A 23,165-nucleotide genomic window follows, 5' to 3' on the forward strand; every position below is an offset into this window, starting at 1 on the left:
GTGATTGATTATTACGATACGATATTATGATATGAGATATGTGTGACGACAATTGTGAATTACGTTGAGTTGTAGGCATGATATACATGCCAAATGATAATAATAATGATATGCTAATAATGCAAATATGTAGTGAAAGTAAGCAAAATTTTGGTAAGTATATATGTGTTGAACTGTGGAATGTAATATTATTATAATAGGTAATATGTGAAAATAATTGTATGTTCTATATAATGTTTTGATTTTAATGTACACATATGTGGTCAAATATGTGATGGCTCAATGGCTATTATTGTGGCACCTAAACTGCAAGTAAATGTGAATCCAATAAGCATGCATTATGTACAAGTTGTGATGTAAATTGATGAATGTGAATAGAGATGATGCGCATTAAATCGGTAATTAAAAATGTGTAATTGTGGATATTTTGGCCTTGTGATCTCTTGAAACCATTAGATATAGTTTGCATGCCATAGGATTGTGATATCTTGAAGCATGTATATGTTGTTTAGTCTTAATGAATTATTGTAAAATGAATTACATATATAAGCGAGTTGAGTGTAATTGCATGTAGGAGTATATGTTAGTTTTATGATTTAATGAAATGTGAATATGTTATTTTGACTAGGTTAGAATATGGTTGTGAACGTGTTGTAGTATTCTCTTGTTTAACCTTTTATATTGTATATACTTTGTGGTTACTTCAACATTCACTGAGCTTGTTTAAGCTCATCTATTCTCTCTAACCATAGTAGATATTTAGCATTTTTGGTGTGAGCAGTGCAGGGATACCAAGGAAGTGATCCAAGTTAGGTTTTAATATTTGCGTAGGTGGTACTAGTATTATTTTTTATCTATGGGGATAAAGCAATTTGGTTAGACTTTGATAGATTATTATTGTGGTCCTCATGGTATTTTATAGGTTTAGTTCTCTAGCACTGTTGATGGATGTTATAATTGTTTCATTGATATTGTTTTAGGTTGAATATTTTCTACGTTGAAGTGTCATGAACGGTATGTATAGTCAATGGGCATTGAATAATGTAGTAGAATTGTTGCATGAACTTTGCCATAATGTTTTGACTACTTTCATAGCTTATTTGTTCTTAGGATTTATGGATATTGTTCTTGTTATATTGTTTGCTTACTCGGACATGTTTTCGATGACTGAATTGTTATTATGGTCAGTGATTACTTGATAAGGAAAAAGTTGAATCTTGAGTAGTTATTTTTAATGGATTATATGCCTTAAACTATTGAATTTTTATGGCTTGAAACAGATGTATTGATATTTGTGCTTTAAAAATGATACCTCCATGATTTTTGAAGGTGCAAGAAGTTAGTAACGTAATTTGGTTTCGATACCATATCATGAGTATCGATACTTAGGGTAGAATAATCGATACTTTATGAAAGGTACTGATAAATTCTAAGATTTTGATTTTAAGCAAGGAACATAATGCAGTTTTGGTGTCGATTTTCCAAGCAATATCGATACCATTTGAAAGAAATATCGATACCTTTGGTTCAGTATCGATACCTACGTGAATAATTCTAAAATTTTGTTTGGTGGTCTAAAAGCATGTTTAATTCTCGTTTTAAGTTTGTTTGGTGAATGTTGAGCATGTTTTAATGATGATTAGAATATGTGTGACTTGTAATTATTCAAAAGCTAAATTGGAAGATGTTTGCTTAATAATGAGACCATTTGTAATGCTTATTATATGTGACGATGGTGTGACATCCTAATATTCAGGTTCGGTGACTGGGTCGGGCATAGGGTGTTAGAAATCTTACCCCAACTTCGCTACACACCATAAAGAGTTCCTCAGAACTCATCTATCCAATAACACACCAATAATATGGACTAGCCACCAGATAGTGCAGTCGAGCTGCTAGAAATAAAATAATGTGGTCAAACCACTAGATATTACAAATTCACTGCCAGATACAAAATATTATGGATAAGCCACCAGATAATGCAGATTTACTACCAGATACTTTCTCCGTATATTTTTCCCAACACTATGCATGTGATATGGCATACAGAACAAATTTTTAGTAAGCATGCTTTACATGCGAATCAAAATATTGGAATATGGCATGGTTAACATACTGATAAAATCTCGTATATATTTTATCACAATGCCATGCTTAACATGCAAATCAGAACAAGAAATATGACATGCTTAACATGCTAATCAAAAGATCAGAACAGTAACATATTTTTCACATCATTTGCACATACATAATCTAATAGCCATAAATCATGTAACACCCCTTACCCATTCCCGAGACCGGGACCAGGGATGAGGTATTACCAGACACAAACTCGAATATTTTCGGGAAATACGAGTTATAAAATTTCGTTCCAATTTGAACCCAATCAAACAACATCTTAATGTCCTTATTAGGGGCCTACGAAGCCCAAAACATACATTGAAAATGGTCCAGGACTAAACCAAAGACCTAAGAAAATTTTAAGAAAAATTCTAGGTTAATGTCTCACATGCCCGTGTGGAGACAATGCACACGCCCTTGTGCTTTGGGACACGCCCATGTCCCCTATTTCCTATTTCGAACCTACAAGGGTTTTCACACGGCCAAGCACATGCCTGTGTCCCTCACACGACCTAGACACGCCCGTGTGATCGCCAGCGTCCAAGAACTTGGACATTCTGCTTATGACATCAGCATGCATTTAAGGGCACACAACCAAGACACAAGCCCGTGTGCTAGGCCGTGCCCTCCACACGGTTGAAACACATGGCCATGTCTCTACCCGTGTGTTTACTACCATACATTCTGACTTAAAATTTTTAGGTGCAAGGGACACACGGCCATATCACACGCCCATGAGGCGGTCCGTGTGTCGCGCACGGCCTAGACACACGCCCTTGTGTCTACCCGTGTAGACCTTGTTAGGCTATTTTCCAAGCCTTTAGTCACCTTCTATCATCCCCATCTCCTATAGATTACCATAATACATAACAAGGCCTAATTATACATCCCAAATGACCTTGATATATCTCATTGCATGTACACCTTATCTCATCAGTTTTATACATGCTAGGTTATTCCTTCTTCTTCTTTTTTGTATTAAGGATTTCTATGTCTTATAACACAATTAAGATTGGCCCATTATCTTAACTCAATTCCAATTATAACCTAGCCATCCCTTGTGATTTGGTCACATTACATATACTTAATTGTAATATTCCATATTTAATTATCACAAGAACATTTGGACATAAACATGCACAAATCTGTAGGTCATAACCTAAATCAAAATGAGCCAATTTCCATGGTCATATACAAGTGAACACGTATATTTTTATAAGCCTTCATGTTGGCGCTAATCAAATGACACATATAATAAAATATCAAAAGTCCTATACATGCCATTGAACAAAATAAAAGTATCTATATACCAATGCTGAATAAGATGATAGTGTGTTGATTCTCTAATCTTCTTCCAACCTCTACGAGTCCTCGAGCTTTGTAAGACAGGGAAAAGAGAGGGGTAAGCATTTACATGCTTAGTAAGCCCGAATAACTGGAAAGTAAACTTACCGATTAATTAGCATACATCCATATTAGGCAATAAAACCAACAAGCATGTAATAGTTTCCCTATCACATGCACTCAATCAACAAGTTAGTCCCATAACAATATACTATGTGAAGTAAATATAGATGATGGAATGGTAAGTGAGTTCGGTCATGCATTAACTGAAATTGTAAGTATGATTTATGGTATAATTTGTGTGATGGAATGGTCTTGAGAGTTGGCTTGATTAAATGGGTAAAATGCTAAGTGTTTTAAAGATGATGTAATGGTTATTTCGGTTTATGTGAAGTAAATATAGATGATGGTTATAAGCTGTTTTATGATTTGATAATGGTGATTAAATCTTGTAGTTAAGTGTTTAGATATATATATATATTAATAATGAATTTAGTTGTACTTGCTATGTGAGAAATGTGCAATGCTATAGGTATTTGATTATTAGATATGGTTATTTTAAGTTGATTTGTGATGGTATGATTGCATTGATGAAGTGGTGGGAAGAATTAGCTATTATGCTTGATACTAATGCCGAAAATGAGAATGTTGTACTTGAAAAATGTAGGTGAACATGACAAGTGTATTCGCTTAGGGCCTAGAGGATATGAAAAATTGGTATTTATTTTTTATTGTGTGTGTATGACCATGGATAATTGGCTGCACAAATATTATGAATACATAATGTATGATAAGTTTATTAAGTTACAAAACATTATACATGATCGGCTAATGTAAATTATTTGAGTAAAGTATATCTTGATGGTACATTTCGCTAGTATAAAATGTATATGGATGTCGATGACTATGTTTAATTTGGGAAGTAAATTGTTTGATCTAGCTCAAGAGCCTAGAGGATCAAAGTTGGATAAGGGAAAGAAAGAGGTGATCGAATAGCCGTCGTAATCGTTCGCAAACGTCCGAGGTAAGTTTTAAGTGATCAAACGTTGAGTAAATTCAATCAAAATAGGACATAATGAGTTGATTTAATAAGATATGATGTGGTCATGATATGTTTAAAACTCAAATGGTAAGTTCATAAGTGTTTGGACTTGGAAATTTAAGAGCAAATTGTAATAATTTGCTTAGGACAGCAACAGTAACGTGATTTTAGAAAATCACCATAAATTGTTGGTGTGGAATTATAGGCTGAATAAAGTATGTAATCAAAGCTTAATTAGTCTAGTTCCTTATAAAAGAGGCCGTGTGAGCAAAGAAATTTCCTATAAAGAGATATTTAAAGTTGTGCAGATTAAGTCGGAATGACTCGAAATTCCCTATTCTGTTTTTGGAAAATCATTATAATTTGTACAAAAATGGTTATGAGATAAGATTTATATGCTTAGACTCCTTAATGAGTCTAGTTTCAAATGGAACCAAATAGAACACATTATGAATTCCGTACAATGAAAAATTTGATTCAGTAGTGAAGGGTGGTCAGATTAGTCACACAGTGAAACAGGGAAACTTTAAGAAAAATCTGGTATTGATTGGCCAAACCTAAAATTCTGAAAATTTTATGGGTGGAAGATACATGAGTCTACATTCGGGAAAATTAACGGCAATTGATTTTGAGTTTTGTAGCTCAGTTATAAACAACTTAGTGACTGTTGTTCAGGAAAACTGCTTGTAGTGAATATGTGATGTTGTTGTAAACTTGATGAAACTATTTGAGTTGCTTATAGGCTATTGCTGAAATTGATGTACAAGAAAATATGAAATTTGTATGAGATATATATATGTGATAAGGCCTAATGGCTGATGTGATGAATGTGAAAGTGTGTATATATGTGATAAGGCCTAATGGCCGATGTGATGAATGTGAAAGTGTGTATATATGTGATAAGGCCTAATGGCCGATGTGATGAATGTGAAAGTGTATAAATGTGATAAGTCCCGAAGGGCATTTGTGTCAGTACTATATCCGGGTTAAAACCCCGCAGGCTTTATGCGAGAATATTATCCTGATTAATGTCCGTAGGCTTCGTGCTCGTACTATATCCGAGCTTTAAAGACCCGACGGCTAAATGCTAGGATTCAAGTAAGACTTTGATATTGAGTATCAACATTAAGTTATCATCAAATAAGTATTATGTATTTAAGATGTTCAGTACGTATCACTTACTCATCGGTGGAGTGATTTCGAGGTGAATTATCAGATCAAAGAGGTAAGGATTATGATTTGTAAGCTTAAGTATGGATGTGATTATGAACAAATGGAAAGGATTATTGAAAGGCGATAATCGATGAAGCATGTGCTTTCAAATATTTGACCATCTAGGTCATTATTATTCAAAGTATATATGTGGCAGCCAAGTGTTGCGTTTAATGACATTATAGATCGAGATGAAGCTCTAGATTAACTTCATCGAACAGTTGAAATGAATGACCAATGATAGTGATTGAGAACACTTTGTTTTGCTTAAAACTTACTAAGCATAAATTGCTTACTCCGTTTCTTTGTTCTCTGCTTTATAGATTTTGCTCGTTAGCTATCGGATTCGGGATCATTGAAGTCGAAGTCATCCACACTATCAAAGCCCCCATTTTGGTACAATTTTGGTTGAACTTTGAAATGGCATGTATAGGACCGCCTTTTGTTGTAGGTCATGTACCTTTCGGTTTTGTGTAAACTTTGATAGCCATGCGAAAATGGCTTATATACGTTTTTAGCATAGTACTATAATCGTTTGTATGTTGATCACTATGAGGTATGGAATTGTTTTGAAACGATTAGCCATTGGAATGGTTAATCATGATCACACTTTGTGCTATGTATGCAAAAAGGGCCAATTGAACCATGGAAATCATGAAATAGGTAAAGCCTACCTTAAAGGCAGATGCTGACAGCAGCAGTGATGTGGATGTGAAAAATCACTAAAAATAGTAGGAATGGTATTAAATAGTGAATAAATTATGTAAATGAACCTTGATGAATCTACTTTCATATGGAAGAAACGAAACGGTCATATGAGTTATATGTTAAGAGATATTAAAGTTCTCGTGAAGCAGGGCCAGAACGGTTTCTAGATCCCCTGTTTCGACTTTGGAAATTCATTGTAAATTAACCAGAGATGATTAGGAGTCATGCCATATATGTATAGATTCCTCTCTGAGTCTAGTTTCTATAGAAACAAACGGCATCAGTATTGAAGCCTTGTACAGGGAGATATCCAATTCGTAACGCACGAAGGTCAGTGTAGTCGATCCCTGCAATAGGGGAGACTTTAACTAATAAACTGTACTAATTGGCTCGACCAAAAATTTTAGAAAAAAAATATGTTGATGGACTTATGAGTCTAGTTTCAGGGAAAAATTACGAAACTGATTTTCGAGTTTTAAAACTCAAGATATGATTTTTAAGGCGACAGTGATGCAGTAACCAGCTTGTCTGGAAAAAAAAATTTTTTTTATGGACTGTGAAAACAATTAAGTTAAGTCTGTGTGCACCTTGTATTCGACTCTGGTAACGGACTCGGGTACGGGGTGTTACATAGCATATTTCTACAAATGGAATACGATTCCAGGATTTTTGAATGGCACTTCATGAAGGTGCGGTAAATAAAGTGTTAGTAACATCCTAATCAAAATAATAGTTGAAAAAAATGTTAGTAACATCCTAATCAAAATAATAGTTGAAAAAAAGTCATGAACCAGAAGATTCTTCCATACTTACATAATAATGGAGGGAAAAGGTTCAACAATATTTCTTGAAAAGCTGACTAAAGAGGAGGATTCGACATTAAAACGCAAAAAATAATGAGTTAAAAAGATAAGATGAGAAATGATATTTTAATAAATAAATATAAGCATTAATGGATTATAGAGATGAGTTTCAAAAATAGGAGAAGAAAAGAAAAAAATAGAGAATTTTGGTGGTGGCTAACGACGACAATGGTGGCGGAAGTGAGGTGGTGGTGTGGTGGAGTGTGACGAAATTGCATGGTGGTGGAGTGGAAGAGAAATGATGAAAAGGGACTTTTAAAGTGGTAAAAAGGAAGAAAAGGAGAGAAAAATGGAGGAGCAAAATGGTGGCGCGGCTAAAGGAGAGGAGGAGAGAAAAAGGGAGGAAATAAAAATGAAATGGGGAGTGTTTAGGTTCAATGGTCAGCCAAGGTAAGGTAAATGACAGGTTTTGGCAAGTTGAGGGGACAATGGCACCAAAAGTGGATCATGGGAGTGAAAAGGGGAGAACTTTGGGAATGTTGATCTTGTAATCAAGGAAAGAATCTTTCCTTGTATGGAAATATGTGTTGGACGGCAAGAGTGTCCACTCTGGCTCAAAATTGTCAAAAAATTAAATTAAAAGATGCACTTGTGAGGGCTTGAACTTGGGACATTATGGAAACAACTAACACACTTAACCACTAAACCATTAATTCCTTTATGACATAAACTAACAGAGATAAATAAATAAAATCTAGGGCGTGACATGGATTGTCCCCAGAGCTTACACTATCCAACAACTCTTTTGGTAGACTTTTTTTCATTTTTGCTCCGATTATAAGAGGCATGTAAATAGGTGATAATGGCAATGTATATATATAAGTGGTTGAATTATGTTTTGTGCCATTTTGATGTGAACTATATGTTTTGTTGTAAGCCTTAATGGTTGTTTTGGTTTGTTGTGACATGTGATGGTATAAGTATGCTTTGGTACTTATGGTGCATTTTGCTTGTTGAATTTGGCATGTGAGAATGATGAATTGTTGACATGTGAATGGTTGACTATGAATTGTTGAATTGAGGTGTTAATTGTGGCATATTAGTTAGGCACTCAGGGTGATGTTATGAGTTGTGCTTTTGGTATATTTTTTGTGCATTTGAATAGGTTTGAGGAATGGTATAATACATGCTTGTGGCATAAGTGAACATAGGGTCTTATAACTTATTCTAAAAGGTTCTTTTGGTATACACAGTTTGACGTATGGCCGTATGCCACACATGAGCATGTGGCACAACCGTGTGGTCTTTATGTTTTAGGAGGTGATTGGTGTACATGGCCTTAATGAGTTACATGGTCTGGATACACGACCGTGTGGCTCCAGTTTACATGGCCTTAGTCTATTACATGGTCTAAGAACACGAACGTATGGCTTTAAGTTGAAATTTTGCATTTAGGTCCACATGACTTCAATTGGTTACACGGTTGTGTGACATTCTTTTACACAAGTTCAGTTAGTGGCAAAATTTGGTGATACGATCATTTGACTTAGTCACACACAGCCTAAGCATGTATTATTGAATGTTTTCAATTAAGTTCTTATTTGATTTCTGATTGATTTGAGAGATGTCGCAAGCTCGTTTGAGACTTAGTTTTAGATGTAAATTATATTATATTTAGAATATCAAATGTTTCATTGTAAATTGAATATTAAGCTAAAATCGTAGGTGATAATTGTTGTTAACTGTTGTAGCCTCCTATAGCTCAAGTTCGACGACTGGACCAGGTGTAGGGTGTTACAGCCGCCATCTCTCGAAGCAAAAACCATCACCAACCATTAGTCCATCTTCTCAACCGCACTTTCACTAACTCCCTATTACAGCCGTCCTACCCTACCTTTGTCGCACAAAGCTGTCACCATCTTCTCACGGTTTCACTTAACCTATCGTTGACTAGCTTGTGTAATTGTTTGAGGTAAATTACAATTTACTAGTGTTGTTTTTTTTTATGGCCATCTGTTTGAGTATAGACTTGCACACAAACTGTTTGCAAAAAAGTTGAATTTACCATGTCTCTAAGAGTAAGAGAAAAGTCATGTTGTTCAATCCATCAATTTTCAAGCCTAATTCCATAATGATGAAGCAAGTGAGAGATCTGATTCTATTTTCAAGAATCAACCCAAGAATCAATCCATGCTCTCAGATAAAGGGTTTATGTTGACGAGTAATGACAGTGCTGTAATCTCTTCACTTATTCAGAAAATAGTAAACGAGCTAAAATAAAAAACAATTCTTCTAGCTCCTTCATGTCATTGTGATTAAACTTGTGTTAGTGTATATTGCTTATTATTCTGTGTTAACATTCTCATTTGTCTTGCATACTTAGTAATCTTAATTAAGTTAATTAGTTAACTCAATTCACTTTTAATTATTTCAATCACCAAGTTGTTAATTGATAGTTTCACAATTTTTGCCTTACTTATATAATCTCTATGGAGATGATAACTCTATACTTACTACTTTATTACTTGTTGACAATTGTGTACACTTACAAATTGTTCAATAATCTCATGATAAAACCTAGTAATCTATATTACTAAAATTGAAATCAATCTTCATTTCTTCTTTTATAGTTCAATTTTGATTCCAAAACCCGAAAATCGTTCACCTATTCTATTTTGTATCTATTCATAAATATGCATGATAGGTTCTTTTCTTTCTTCTTTGCTGTAACATTGTTCTTAGGTTGGATTTTTAGTGGGGTATATTTTGCAGTCCTCGGAAAAAGATCAAATGAGTTAACTATTTTTTTTTCCTTTTTCCTAATTTTTTTTTTGTTTTTAAGGAGTTGGGTATAGTTAATAGTATAGAAGAGATGGTGATTTGTACCTTCAAATTGCAATTTGAGCACTTATTTACTATGATTGGTTTGTTTTTTGAATTTCATATTATTGGCAATTTGACATCTTTCGTGACTAATCTGTTTTCAGCATTACTTTTCATTTGAAAGTTTTTATAAAAATGCTAAGGCTTCAATGTTTTAACACCACCATTAATGAAGTTATGTTGGTTGAGAATAGAAGCTACTAAAGAAGCATTTGGTGGGTGTAGTGGTAGAAGATGAAGACTAAAAATATTGGAAAAACTTAAAAGGGTGAATTTGAAGAAGTGATTACATATTTGATTTACTTAGTCGAATTAGAGTTAAAATCAGTTGCCCTTCTATTAATATGAAATTGATTCAAATCAAAATTAAAGTATTTGACATAAACCAATATGAAGAAATTGAAGGTGAAATGGGTTTTAAGAGAATTTTTTTTTTTTTGAAAAAAATAGCCATAAACTTGGCATCATTTGATTAGTGCAATTTTTTTAAACATCCATCTAATGAATGTGGATTAAAATCTATAACGTTAGCATACATTAGATATCTAATTGAAATAAAAAGTATAAATACTAAAAGAAAATTTAAAAGTTAAAGTGTGAATTAAACCTTATTATTAAAACACACAAAATAGAACTCAAAATCAATGTGTCACTTTAATAACATTCCATCATCCTCATGATGGATGTATGTAATCATGATGCATGCATATGCTACCATCACCGTACCATGGAAACAAAAAGAAAAAGGAACCCGCAAAAACAAGCGAAGGGAAAGAGTTACATTTGACTTGATTTCACCAAAAATAAAAAAGAATTCAATCAAATTGAATACAAATTTGACGTCCGCAAGGGCAAAGCAAAATCTCTTATTCTTTCTCTCTCTAAAAACTTTTCTCTGTCTTTTTTTTTCCTTCGAGTTCTCTCTCTAGATACAGCGAGGAAGAACAGGGCACATACTGAAACAAGAAATATAAATTATTAAGTGAAATATATAAAAAAAACAGAAGCTGAGAAGAGAATAAGAAGAATATTTGATTGAAGAGGAGAGGAAAGAAAGTTTTTCTTTTCCCTTCTTTTTTGTGTAGTGAGGGGTATAAAGATATTTTATTGGTCCGGTTTATCGAAGCAAAAAACTAGAAGAATCGAAGAGAAAGAGAGTTAAGAAATTTGGGGTTTTTTGGGTTCTTGTTTTGATTGAAATCAAAGCTTTGTAGATTTGAGTAACTCTCTTTTTCTTTTGTTTCTCCTTTGACTCTGTACCTGTTGGGATTTTCTTAAAACTCTGGTGAGTCTTCTATGAAGTCTTTTCTAGTCTTAACCCTTTTTTTATTTTCTTGTTTAGCTTGAATACCCATTTTCTGGTTTGCTCGTTCAATGTTTAGGATCAACGATTTTTGGTGTTCAGGTGCGATCGAGATGGTTTTATTTGGTTAGAATTGTTTTGTTTAGTGTAGTAAAATTGCAATTTTGAGTTTTTCTGTACGGTATGTATTTGGGGGTTTTTCTGGGTTTTCTTTAATTTTAACTAAATTTTTGTTGGATTTAATGACCATTTCTGAGTTCTTGAGATTTGGGTTTGCTTTTTAGATTTGATTGGAGTTTAATTGATGAGTTCTTTGGTGAAAGTTTTACTTCTTTTTATGTTTTTAAAAATATTCGCTAGGATATATGTTGTAGTGGATCTGAAAATTCTGTTTTTTTTTTTTTTTTGTATAGGGATTCATGCGAAAGCCATTCCATTGCTGCTTTGAAGAGATTGAAAATCTAAACTCCTTGCTTGGCTTCGGTTTTCAGAGCTATAAGTTCAGGAACAGAACTTACTCTTTCTTATTTGGGTACAATGAAGAGCATGAAGCTAAAAGCAAGCAGCCAAGTTGGGGATAAACTGCTGATTGCCTTGAGCTATAAAACTGAATATTTGTGCTTTTCTTTGTCATTGTAGTTTACTTAATATTCATGTTGTTTTAGGTAGTGGCTGCAGTTTTATGAGTGAGTATTAGATAAGTTAAGTATGGTACCATCGGGGTCTTCTACTCCTATAGGTGGTGTGCACTCTGTTACGCCTTCTCTTTTGCGGTCGAGTTCTGGGATGCTAGGAGCCCAAGGGGGTAGCCTTCCTTCTCAAACTGGCTACCCTTCATTAGTGTCGCCTCGCACTCAGTTTGGTAATATGAATATGCTTGGCAATGTGCCAAATGTGTCTTCCCTTCTTAGTCAGTCCTTCGGGAATGGGGTTCCAAACCCTCAGCTTTCTGGTCCGGGGAGTAGCCAGCGTGGAGGAATTGACTCAGGGGCTGAATCTGATCCACTTTCAAATGTAGGTAATGGGATGGGGTTTAATGCTCCCTCATCATCGTTCGTTCCATCAAACATGGCAAACCCTGGTTCATCCGGTCAAGTTCAAGGTCAGCAATTTCCAAACATTTCTGGTAACCATATGTTACCGGACCAGCAGCACTCCCAACACCTCGAATCACCACATTTCCAACATGGTCAACAAGCATTGCAACAGTTCTCTGCTCCTCAAAACACCCAGCAAGGACAACAGCAGCAGCAGTTTCAGTCTATTAGAGGAGGGTTGGCTGGTGTTGGTGGGGCGGTCAAATTGGAGCCACAAGTGACTAATGATCAGCTTGGCCAGCAGCAACATCAACAGCAACAACAGTTGCAATCACTAAGGAAGCTTGCTCCTGTGAAATTGGAACCACAACAAATACCACCCATGAGAACTTTGGCACAGGTAAAAATGGAACCCTCACATTCAGATCAGTCCTTGTTTTTGCACCAACAACAACAGGAGCCGCAGCAGCAACAACAACAGCAACAGCAGTTACTCCACATGTCGAGGCAGCCCTCACCAGCCCAAATTAATCTTTTGCATCAGCAAAGGCTGTTGCAGCTACAACAACACCAACAGCAACTTTTAAAAGCAATGCCTCAACAAAGGTCTCAATTGCCACAGCAGTTTCAACAGCAGAATTTGCCTTTGAGATCACCTGTGAAACCAGTGTATGAGCCTGGGATGTGTGCCAGGCGTTTGACACATTACATGTATCAACAACAACATAGACCTGAAGTAAGATATCTCTGGTTTGAAGATCTGTTTATTTTTTCACATGTATTTGGTTGCTTTGGGTAGGTAACATGCCTGTTTTTCATGTAGGACAACAATATTGAATTTTGGAGAAAATTTGTTGCCGAGTACTTTGCTCCAAATGCGAAGAAGAAGTGGTGTGTTTCTATGTATGGAAGTGGCCGCCAAACAACTGGTGTTTTCCCTCAGGTCTGTTTCTAAGAAAAACTTGCAGAAATTTCCAACTGTGATCCTCAGTTAGCATATTTTGTGATTGACCAAGGTCAATTATCTTTAGAACTTCTCTTCTTTGTCTTCATTTATTTGTTGTGTTCCCTCCCCATGCAATTGATAATTGTATTGTTTAAAAATTTTCCAGGATGTATGGCATTGTGAAATATGTAATCGCAAACCAGGACGTGGTTTTGGTGAGTCTTTTATTTTTAATTGTTTGACTGTTGTTCCTCCTTTTGGGTTACAGTCAGCTATTGCCATCTTAAATTGGCACCTTCAATATATATTAGTTATCCTTTTTGAGGTGTCAATGTACTAGCTTGTTTTCTTATTTTAGCCTAAATGTGCATGTATAGCGGTTTCTTGTATCTAATTTATCCATCACTGCTATATGTCTAATATCTTACTACTGCTCTCAGAGGCGACTGTTGAGGTTCTCCCTAGGCTTTTCAAAATTAAATATGAGAGTGGTACTCTGGAAGAACTTCTTTATGTTGATATGCCCCGTGAGTACCAGAATTCATCTGGTCAAATTGTCCTGGACTATGCTAAAGCAATACAAGAAAGTGTTTTTGAGCAACTTCGTGTTGTTCGTGATGGTCAGCTTCGGATAGTTTTCTCGCCCGATCTGAAGGTTATAAATTGAAATAATGGCTTTCTCCCAACTTTGAAAATTGACGCTGTATTAACATAGTTTTTTTCCCTTTCATTCCTTTTGCCAGATATGTTCTTGGGAATTTTGTGCTCGACGTCATGAAGAACTTATCCCTAGAAGATTGTTGATACCTCAGGTTGTGATCAAATGAATTTTCTCTGTAGCCTGAGAATGTAACATATATGCTATTGACCTGTGTGCATTGTATGTCTAAACCGAATGAAACTTATAGAGCCTGGTTGATTGAGTTTATTTGCAATCTTGCATGCCTTCTTTATTACATTTGCTGTTTTTCAAGTGGTACAAGGTGAAAATCTTCTAGTAGAATATAACAGTTTCATCATTTTCATTGTCAGAAATATAATGCAAGTTTATGACTATGATGGAACTAAAATTTTCATCCTAGGTTATGATGAAGAATCGGTTCCATCTACCTATGCCATTTATTTATGCTGCTGTTGCAATATTGTTATCTCTAGATGTTGGGATGGCTTTCTATTTTATGATTGGCTGCTTGTGATTTTCCTTTTGCACCATGCCTGTAATCTTGAAATATCATTTGAATGTTGATGCTGGATTTTCATCATAGTTTTTTTCTCCTTATTTTCCCTAAAATTATGAGTAGATTTTTTTCACATTCTCTTACTGGTTGTTATTATACATTCTTTTGATTGTTAAAGAGTATGGTTGCTACTTGTACTAGTTGTATTTAATGATGGTAGTTTGCCTTGTACAGGTTAGTCAGCTTGGGGCTGCTGCTCAGAAGTATCAAGCAGCAACTCAAAATGCATCAACAAATTTATCTGCTCCAGATTTGCAGAATAACTGTAACTTGTACGTCCTTTATTATTTTGCTCTTTGTTTTTTTGATAGAATTGAGTAATCGTTCCTTTTTATATGGTAGCTGGATTGGTAGCTTTTTCCCTTTCATTTTTTCTTTTCTAGAGTGTGATGCATTATGCTTTCCTCTTGCTCATACCTAGCTGTAGTCACTTACACTCGGTGTATTGATGTTGCCAGTTATGTTTGTTTGGGAACTCTTTCTTTGGGTAAACATTTTGTTTTTCCACTTTTATTTATTATGTTTGACACAAGTTATCTTGCCAGTTAGAAATAGACATCTAGTTTGCAGAGAATATATACAGATTGAAACCTGTTTCTTTTTCCTGCTCAAGTTTCCAAGTTTGAGTAACAGCATATTAGGTAGTTGTCATACTCTTCCTTGAGGACATACTTTTGGTTTTCCTGATTAGATGATCCGCACTGAAAGCCACGGAGAGGAATATTTATAGATGTGTGTCTGTGTTTTCTTTCTTTTTTAATTTTCTAGATGAGTATTTTAGTTATGACCTGATGTGGTTCCTTTTATACATGGTGTGCAATGGATGCATGCTACTTTTTCACACTTCGTAGGCTGCAGTAAATGTTGCCCTCAAGGGCATAACATGATGAAGTCTGGGGTTCAAATCTTAGCACTTGCAACCTCTTTCCTTATCCCCAGCTTGTGGCCTCCTTTGTACCCAAAAAAGAAAAATAAATGTTGGATATGTGGTGAGCTATAATATATGATTTTAAGGTTTATTTTAATGAGAGAATATGGTTCTTATAGGTAATGGTTGAATTAAGATGGAAATGATTGAGCTTTTAATGTATTAAAGTAAATAGGATAACCCATATCTGCCACTGAGCTACAAAGAAATTTTATGAATATAAACCAGGCTTAAGGTGGGAAGTTATTCTGTATTGTTGTCGGACTGTTCAGTTCTGCTTATAAGGACTTGCTTGGTTTCCATCTGAAGCTGGTTGTAAATCCAAGTTTGTGCTGGAATTGAAAGATTGATAAAGAAGATAAAAGATCTGGGTGTCATGCATAATTTGTTTCTTCAGAGGCTTTACATGATAACTGTTTTGAAGGCTTTAGACCTAGTGTAGCATTGTAAGTTCTGCTTCTGATAGTCCAAAAGAGAGCCTGGAAGATGGTGAAAATCTTGTGCACTTGTCCTTTTATTAATTGAACAAAGTTATGTACAAATTTGTAGAGTTTTAGTTATCTTATTCCTATAATGGGATCAATATTTGGACACCACCTTACATAAATAATTCCTCAACTGAAGACGAAATTGTGTAATGTAAGAGAACCTAAAATGAGGCTCTTAAATTGGAACCTGTAACGTCTATTGAACCTTAAAATTACCAGAATAATGATGCTTGGGATCAAGAAAAAATGGTATAGAATGAATGCAATCGCCTACCATCTTAAAGATGGTAGAAATATGAATGACTGATATCAATTAGCTTAAATAGTGCCATAAATCGGTCGTAACTAAAAAAAGGAAGTACAAAATTGTGGATGGTTTTATTTGACATTGTCTATTGCATAGGCCTGATTTTTGTACTCCAGTATAGTTACAATTATGTTAGATGTGCCATTTTGTTAGATACTTATTAGGAATCTGGGTTACACTTGGACATGCACTCTTACTTGGGCAAGCATATAAAATCAACTTGCATTATTTTCTCTATATCTGTGATCATTACTGGGTGCATGGATTTCTAATTAGCTATTGACAAACTTAGGTTTGTAGCATCAGCTCGGCAACTGGCAAAAGCCTTGGAAGTGCCTTTGGTAAATGATTTGGGTTACACAAAGAGATATGTACGTTGTCTTCAGGTAATTTCCTACACCTGCTTAGAATAATTTGGATATGTGATGATGTATTCTTATATTTTGGAAACTTTTTGCTATAAATTTCCACTTCACCTAGTTAATATTTGTTATTAATCTGCTTTGTGCTTCTTGCTGCTCTCATTTCTATTCTGAACTTATATTGAGACAGTGCTTTTCTTTTATTGTTTCTCTGGTACAATTTGTTAATGAGAAAATTTGTGCTATCATGTACTTAGGTCTTTCTCCTAGTGGTGGCCAGGTAAAGGCTGAAAAGAAAATGTGTACTGAAAATTTATTGGTATCTGTGCTGGCATCTTGTTCTTTTTGGAGAGCAGAATCAGAGATAAAATGCTACATCAACTAAGCTTTTGATAGATTGTTCTTTGTTGAACCAAGCACTATCTTTTCCAAAAATTTCCTTTTCTTTCTAATGCAGATTAATGTCCTTTAACTCCTTTCATGTTACCCGGCAATTCTTTCCCCAATGCAAATTGCTAATTTCCATCCTCTTCCAAAGTTCTTGTGGACCCATTTGGATGTTCTTGTTTCTTTTGAAGTCCTCTAACAGTTGCACTTTCTAGTACTAAATTAGCAAGATGTACTTTAATGAGTTTTTTGATGGACTAATGCACCGTTTCTGTTTTTTTTTTCTTTTTTGTGGATTGGGGGGATGGGGGTGGTCTAACAGATATCCGAAGTCGTTAATAGTATGAAGGACTTGATTGATTACAGTAGAGAGACGAAGACTGGACCTATGGGTAAGTTTTGACAATATTTCCCTAGCTAAATTTGTTTTATTTTCTCATTGGAAGTTTCTTTTGAAATGCTTGGAAGTACGGATCCAAGCATCCTACAATAGCACCTGAGGGTTTGTAGTCCTCTCATGTTGGTTTACTGTAAGCTAGTTTCAATTGAGAATTTTATAAGCCAGTTGACAGCTGTTGATGTGGTAGCCCTTTGTTAGCTTGTGACCATTTGATGTAATAATTATTTTCTAATTTCTTATGGTTAAGCTTTGTTTCTAGCTATTAGCAGCCCAATGCAATTTTTTTTTTCATTTTATCTGTGCCATTGGAAATAGTTTAGCATGATATAACTAATTACCTACTGATTTGGCATACTGCAACTTGCGCTTTTTTAAAATTAGTGTTACAAGTCTTTTGCTGATTTTACCTTATAATAAACCTGTCGTCTTGTAGCTTTATTTATTAACACCCTATATGTGAGCAGGGTGGTTATCTAATTTATTTGTTTTTTATCAGAGAGTTTGGCCAAGTTCCCTCGAAGAACAAGTACTTCATTTGGTATTCAAGCACAACAGCCTGAGGAACAACTACAACAGCAGCAGCTGACACCACAACAGCAAACAGTGGCCCAGAACACCAGTAGTCAAAGTTCTACCCAGGTTTCCGGGATGCATCTCGTTGCTAACAATGGTGGAGCTAACATAAATAACTCTCTTAGTGCTGCATCTGCATCAACATCTGCTGTTACAGTTGGGCTTCTACCCCAGAATTCCATGAACTCCAGGCAGCAGAATTCTATGAATAATGCAAGCAGTCCCTATGGTGGAAACTTTGTTCAGATTGCTTCCCCTGGATCATCTAGTACAATTCCACAATCACAAGCGAATCCTTCTCCATTTCAGTCACCAACGCCCTCATCTAATAATCCTACTCAAGTTCCTCATGGTACTTTAGCAGCTACTAGTCACATGAACTCAGCAAATTCTCCCGTGAATATGCCTGTGCAGCAGACAGCTCTTTCCAGTGAGGCTGACCCAAGTGAATCGCAAAGCTCTGTTCAGAAAATCATTCATGAAATAATGTCTGGCCAACTGAATGGTACGGGAGGTATGGTTGGTGTTGGCACTCTAGGCAATGATGTGAAGAGTTTAAATGGAATGTTGCCAGCAGGTAACAGTGCAGTTGTCAATGGTGGCAACAGTATGGTGGGTAATGGAACTGTCAACAATAGTTCAGGTATAGGTGGTGGTGGGTTTGGCACGATGGGTGGTGGGCGGCTTGGCCAATCTGCTATAGTGAATGGAATCAGAGCTGCCATGGGTAATAACTCGATGATGAATGGAAGGGTAGGTAATGGCATGGCATCAATGGCTCGGGATCAAGGTATGAATCACCAACAGCAACAGGATTTGGGGAACCAGCTACTGAGTGGACTAGGAGCAGTTAATGGTTTTAATAGTCTTCAATATGATTGGAAAACTTCTCCATGAAAGATGGCCAAAATGAAAGGTGATGGATGTTGGGGTGTAGCTGCTGTGTTTTGCAGCCATGAAAACCCGCGGGTGGCCTCTGGCGCAGCACTGTATGATAGGAGATAGATGAAAGGGCTGCTTCCCTCCCACTTTGTACCAATTTCAGTAAAGTGAAACATATAACATAGTGTTTTTATCAAATGAAATGTTTTAAAGCATCTCATCTTTAAGTTGCTCCATTTTCTTATTATATTGTTTACCTTAAATTGTTTTTAGGGTTAATGCAAACCTTTTGCACCATGGTTGAAGCCAAAGATGTACAGAAAGATTGATATGCATGAAGACGAGGATTGAACCCAACTTTTTTTCAGGAAATTTACTATCAGAATAAGCCTTTTCTGAAACTAGATTTAATTCGTTTACACAATAATTCTGATACTAATTCGGATCAATAGGTTGACACTTACTTTTGGTATGAAGATACTGTACTGTATTTTACCATCACAAGCCAAGTACTCAAGTAACCATGGCATGGCATAAATAAGCCACGTTTGCTCTTACATTATTCGAGCAGGCAAGCCAGCTTTGGTTTTGTTTTGTATTCTGCTATATATATATATATATATATTTCGATTATCAATAAATTTTTCAATGGAAGCAGCCAAGGAAGACTTGGGTACTGCACCAATGATGCACTCCTCCCCGTTCTTGAAAAACAACATGGTCGGGATGCTCCTGATTCCGAACTGCGTCGCAATGTTTGGGCTGTCATCAGTGTTGAGCTTGTTACGAGAAATCTTTCCAACATATTCCCTTGCTAATTCAGCGATAACTGGCTCAATCATCCGACAGGGTCCACAACATGGTGCCCAAAACTCCACCAAAACTGCTGTGTCACTGCTAACCACAAGCTTTGTCCAGGTCGCTTCGGTAACCTCTTCAACTGCAGATTATAAATATCTCTTAGGCAAGGGCTTTGAGTGTTGCAATAATGATGCTAAAAGTAACGAAAAGAAACAGCTGCATATACCTGCAATTGCTTCACTATCTTTGCAGATGAGCCTGGATTTTTGGGGTTTGCCAGTAAATGAATGTGAAAAAGATGAAGATGATTTGAATGATAAATTGGGTTTATTGGGTCCTCTAGATGTCGGCAAATGGACCTTCTCAAGAGAAGAAAAATGAAGGTAGCTTTGCAGCACATTACTCTAGTGGTATTGCGAACTGAGCTCAATTGAAAACAGTGTTCCAGAGCCATCTCTAGCTCTTCCCTGAGACTTCGAAAAATGATAAAATGTTAAAGCAAGTGAATTTTTTCCCCTTTTTGGGGGCTTTTTGAAATTTCTGGCCTAGATATTCTTTTGGCAAATAAAATAAAAATTATGAGTTGGTGGCAAGAGTGCAAAATTCATGTGAATAATATTTGATACTAGAGTGAAATTTACATCGAGAAAAGGAAATAAGGCGCTTGAGAGTATTCAGGAGTTTCATTTGTATTAGACATTGATTGATCACAAAATTCTCATCCATTGTGCAAATGGGGTGAACCCCCTAGGCCGTTAAGCCTTTTTTTTTTCTTTAATGTATAAAAACATAAATTGGAATGCATTTATTACATAAATATAACGCCATTAATTACATATTTTCTTTGGCATCTTTTCTAGTCAAATTCTATGTTTAATAACGATAAACTTAATGATGCATGTTCTATGGTACAAACCAGTTTAAATCTAATTATGTGTTTAATTTGAAGTATTATTTGAAAAATGACTTCAAGATAATCAAAATTATAAGTCTTTGTTCTAAAATTTTTATTTTTATTTTGTTCTCATCTATTCTTGTTAGGGATGAGGGTGGAATTCAGGTAAAATTCTTCCAACAACGACAACTCGAAGATAATCAAATGCTGGAGGTGGGGTGGGGTGGGACAAGTCCATTTCCCACTCCTTTCAATAACTTGGTAAAATATTATTTAAATCACTTAGTTGATAAGAGTTGGTATATATATTAGTTGATACAATGTAATCGATTAACATTTAACCAATTTTGATTAGGTGTTTATGAAGAGAGAAAATTTAAGATTTTCATATTATTTTGTATAAGATTCTCTCATTTAGATTTATTAGTCAATTTTAGATAATTGTGTTATATTTTTAGAAAATTTAATGTAAGATTCGAAAAGTGTTAAGATTGATTGAAAATGTTGGTTAATAAGAAAGTAAGGAAAGAAGTTCAAGCTTATAGAATCCTATATTGCTAAGGTGCTGTAAGTCTATAGAAGAAACTCAAGTCTTTAGTTTTCTAATGCAACAAGTCAAATATTAGTATTTTTCTCGTGTTTGAGAGCATTTTCTCTTATTTTAAAGTGTTTGATACGTATAGTTAAATATTTTGGGGACAATGACAAAAAATCTCATTGTACCTTAATAAAAATAACAATGTGATAATCGTATTTTTAATTTATATAATTTAATATCTCATATTTTTTTTTTCATATAACGTTTTAAAAATTTAGACTAACAGTATTGATTTCTATGAGATCTTAACACGTGTGCGAATGAATGTATATCACGCGATAGAATGAGTCAAGTCTAAATTGGTAAACAATCGGGAAGGACAACATGCAAATAATTTTTTTTTCTTTTTAGCTCAACTATATTAAAAAAATTATTAAAAAATATTTTAAAATACTTAGATTAAAATAAAAGTACAAGTCCATCTTATTTTCATTTGAAACAAGTCAATATTCTCACATTTTCAATCTTTTACTTTTTAGGTGGAAAATGTTGCAGCCTATAGTTTTTCTCATTTTAAACAAATAAATTTTCTACAACCCATTGCTTTTTTATTATCATCGTCTTCTTTTTCTTTTACAACCCCCTGCATTGGTTAAGTCTTGACATGCTCAGAACTTAAGACAAGTCAAGTTCCAGCAACACTCCGAAATTTGAACAAGCGCTTCATCGTTGATGCTAACAGATCTACGGTCACATTTTAGACCAAGTGAGGCCAAAGCCCTCACTGCCTGTTAGAAACACCAATCTCCATGGTCCGAAACTAGAATCAATCCCTATTTCAGACCCAAATTCCGCACAACATCCCTATTGACACCTGCAAGAAAAGAAGTCAAAACTAAAACTAGAAACCAAAACCCAGTACCCACACCATTCATTTACAGCAAAAGAAGTCGAAACCAAGAGGGGGAAGAGAGAGGATAGAAGAAGAAGACGAAGAAGAACAAAAATAAAAAATAAAAAGAGAGTACAGAAGAAGAATCTTCTTCACTGGTCCAAGGTTTAGTCTACGCTCCAAGACGTTTTAAGCCTATCTGAATGGTTAGGTGTTGCATCTCAGGGAAGGGAAGCTTTGCCTGGAACCCCATGTCGATCTAACGGTGAAGCACGATGGTCAGAGGGTTCATCGTGGAAGAGAAGAAGAACAAAGAATAAGAGAGAGAGAGAGAGTGGAAGAGAAAAATAAAAATAAAAATGTTGAAAATGGAGAAGAAAAAAAAGATTTAATTTTTATTACAATATAAAATTCTATTTTTTTATAAAAAAATCTATTTACATATTTTAATATTTTGATTTAATAATTTATGTAAATCCCGGCTAAGGCTTCGATTGGGGTGGTGGTGCGGTGCGTTTAACTTACTTTTTGTCTCACACTACAGTATCTAATCTCACCGCCACCGTTGTTTTTACACTAACCCCAGGTAAATGCACCGCCCATCAAAACTCACTCTAAATTAGCCTTAAAGGCTGTTGTCTTTTTTAATCAGGGTTTTAGTTTTTTTTTAATTTAAAGAAATAGGTCATTTTTAAGAGAGAGAAATGGAAAGCACGTTCAGCTGGGTACGCTTTTTGCACGGGCGACAAGATAGCGTAGCCAGCTGGACGCGTTTTCCTTTGACGGAAAAAAATCAACGACTTTTTTGAACATTGGCACTATAACGATAAAAAAAAATTAAGGGGGAAACGATCAATTTTTTTAACCTATAAATACGTTCTTTCATTCACATCCTTCTTTCAACTCTCTCAATCTTTTTGTTCTAAATTTATCGATATTCTCACCCTAAAAATATTATTATTTAATTATCTCGTATTTTATTCGTTCAAATTAATTTCTCATGAATGAATGCCTTTCTAATTTGTTTCAACGACAAACATATTTCCGCCACCCAACTAGCAATGGTACGACAAAA

At 35.1% G+C, this 23,165-nt stretch overlaps 1 protein-coding gene, 1 long non-coding RNA gene and 1 pseudogene across 2 annotated transcripts; 1 reads left to right on the forward strand and 2 right to left on the reverse strand.

Annotated features, from left to right (window-relative positions):
* Window positions 1-10,832: 10,832 nt before the first annotated feature.
* LOC108466992 (transcriptional corepressor SEUSS-like) lies at window positions 10,833-19,365 on the forward strand. The gene is made up of 10 exons (XM_017767424.2): window positions 10,833-11,398; window positions 11,830-13,189; window positions 13,277-13,396; window positions 13,566-13,614; window positions 13,840-14,054; window positions 14,143-14,211; window positions 14,812-14,909; window positions 16,653-16,746; window positions 17,432-17,501; window positions 18,006-19,365. Exons 2-10 carry the CDS (start codon window positions 12,125-12,127, stop codon window positions 18,977-18,979), a joined length of 2,754 nt encoding a protein of 917 aa, XP_017622913.1. The 5' UTR covers window positions 10,833-11,398; window positions 11,830-12,124; the 3' UTR covers window positions 18,980-19,365.
* On the reverse strand, window positions 19,312-20,361 carry LOC108466993 (thioredoxin-like; annotated as a pseudogene).
* Window positions 20,362-21,657: 1,296 nt separating this feature from the next.
* On the reverse strand, window positions 21,658-22,448 carry LOC128283405 (uncharacterized). The gene is made up of 2 exons (XR_008273743.1): window positions 22,227-22,448; window positions 21,658-22,072 (listed from the first exon to the last, which is right to left on the reverse strand). It is a non-coding gene; the product is annotated as an uncharacterized LOC128283405 (long non-coding RNA).
* Window positions 22,449-23,165: the final 717 nt, after the last annotated feature.

The sequence above is a fragment of the Gossypium arboreum genome, chromosome 2, assembly GCF_025698485.1.
Source record: "Gossypium arboreum isolate Shixiya-1 chromosome 2, ASM2569848v2, whole genome shotgun sequence".
Lineage (NCBI taxonomy): Eukaryota > Viridiplantae > Streptophyta > Magnoliopsida > Malvales > Malvaceae > Gossypium > Gossypium arboreum.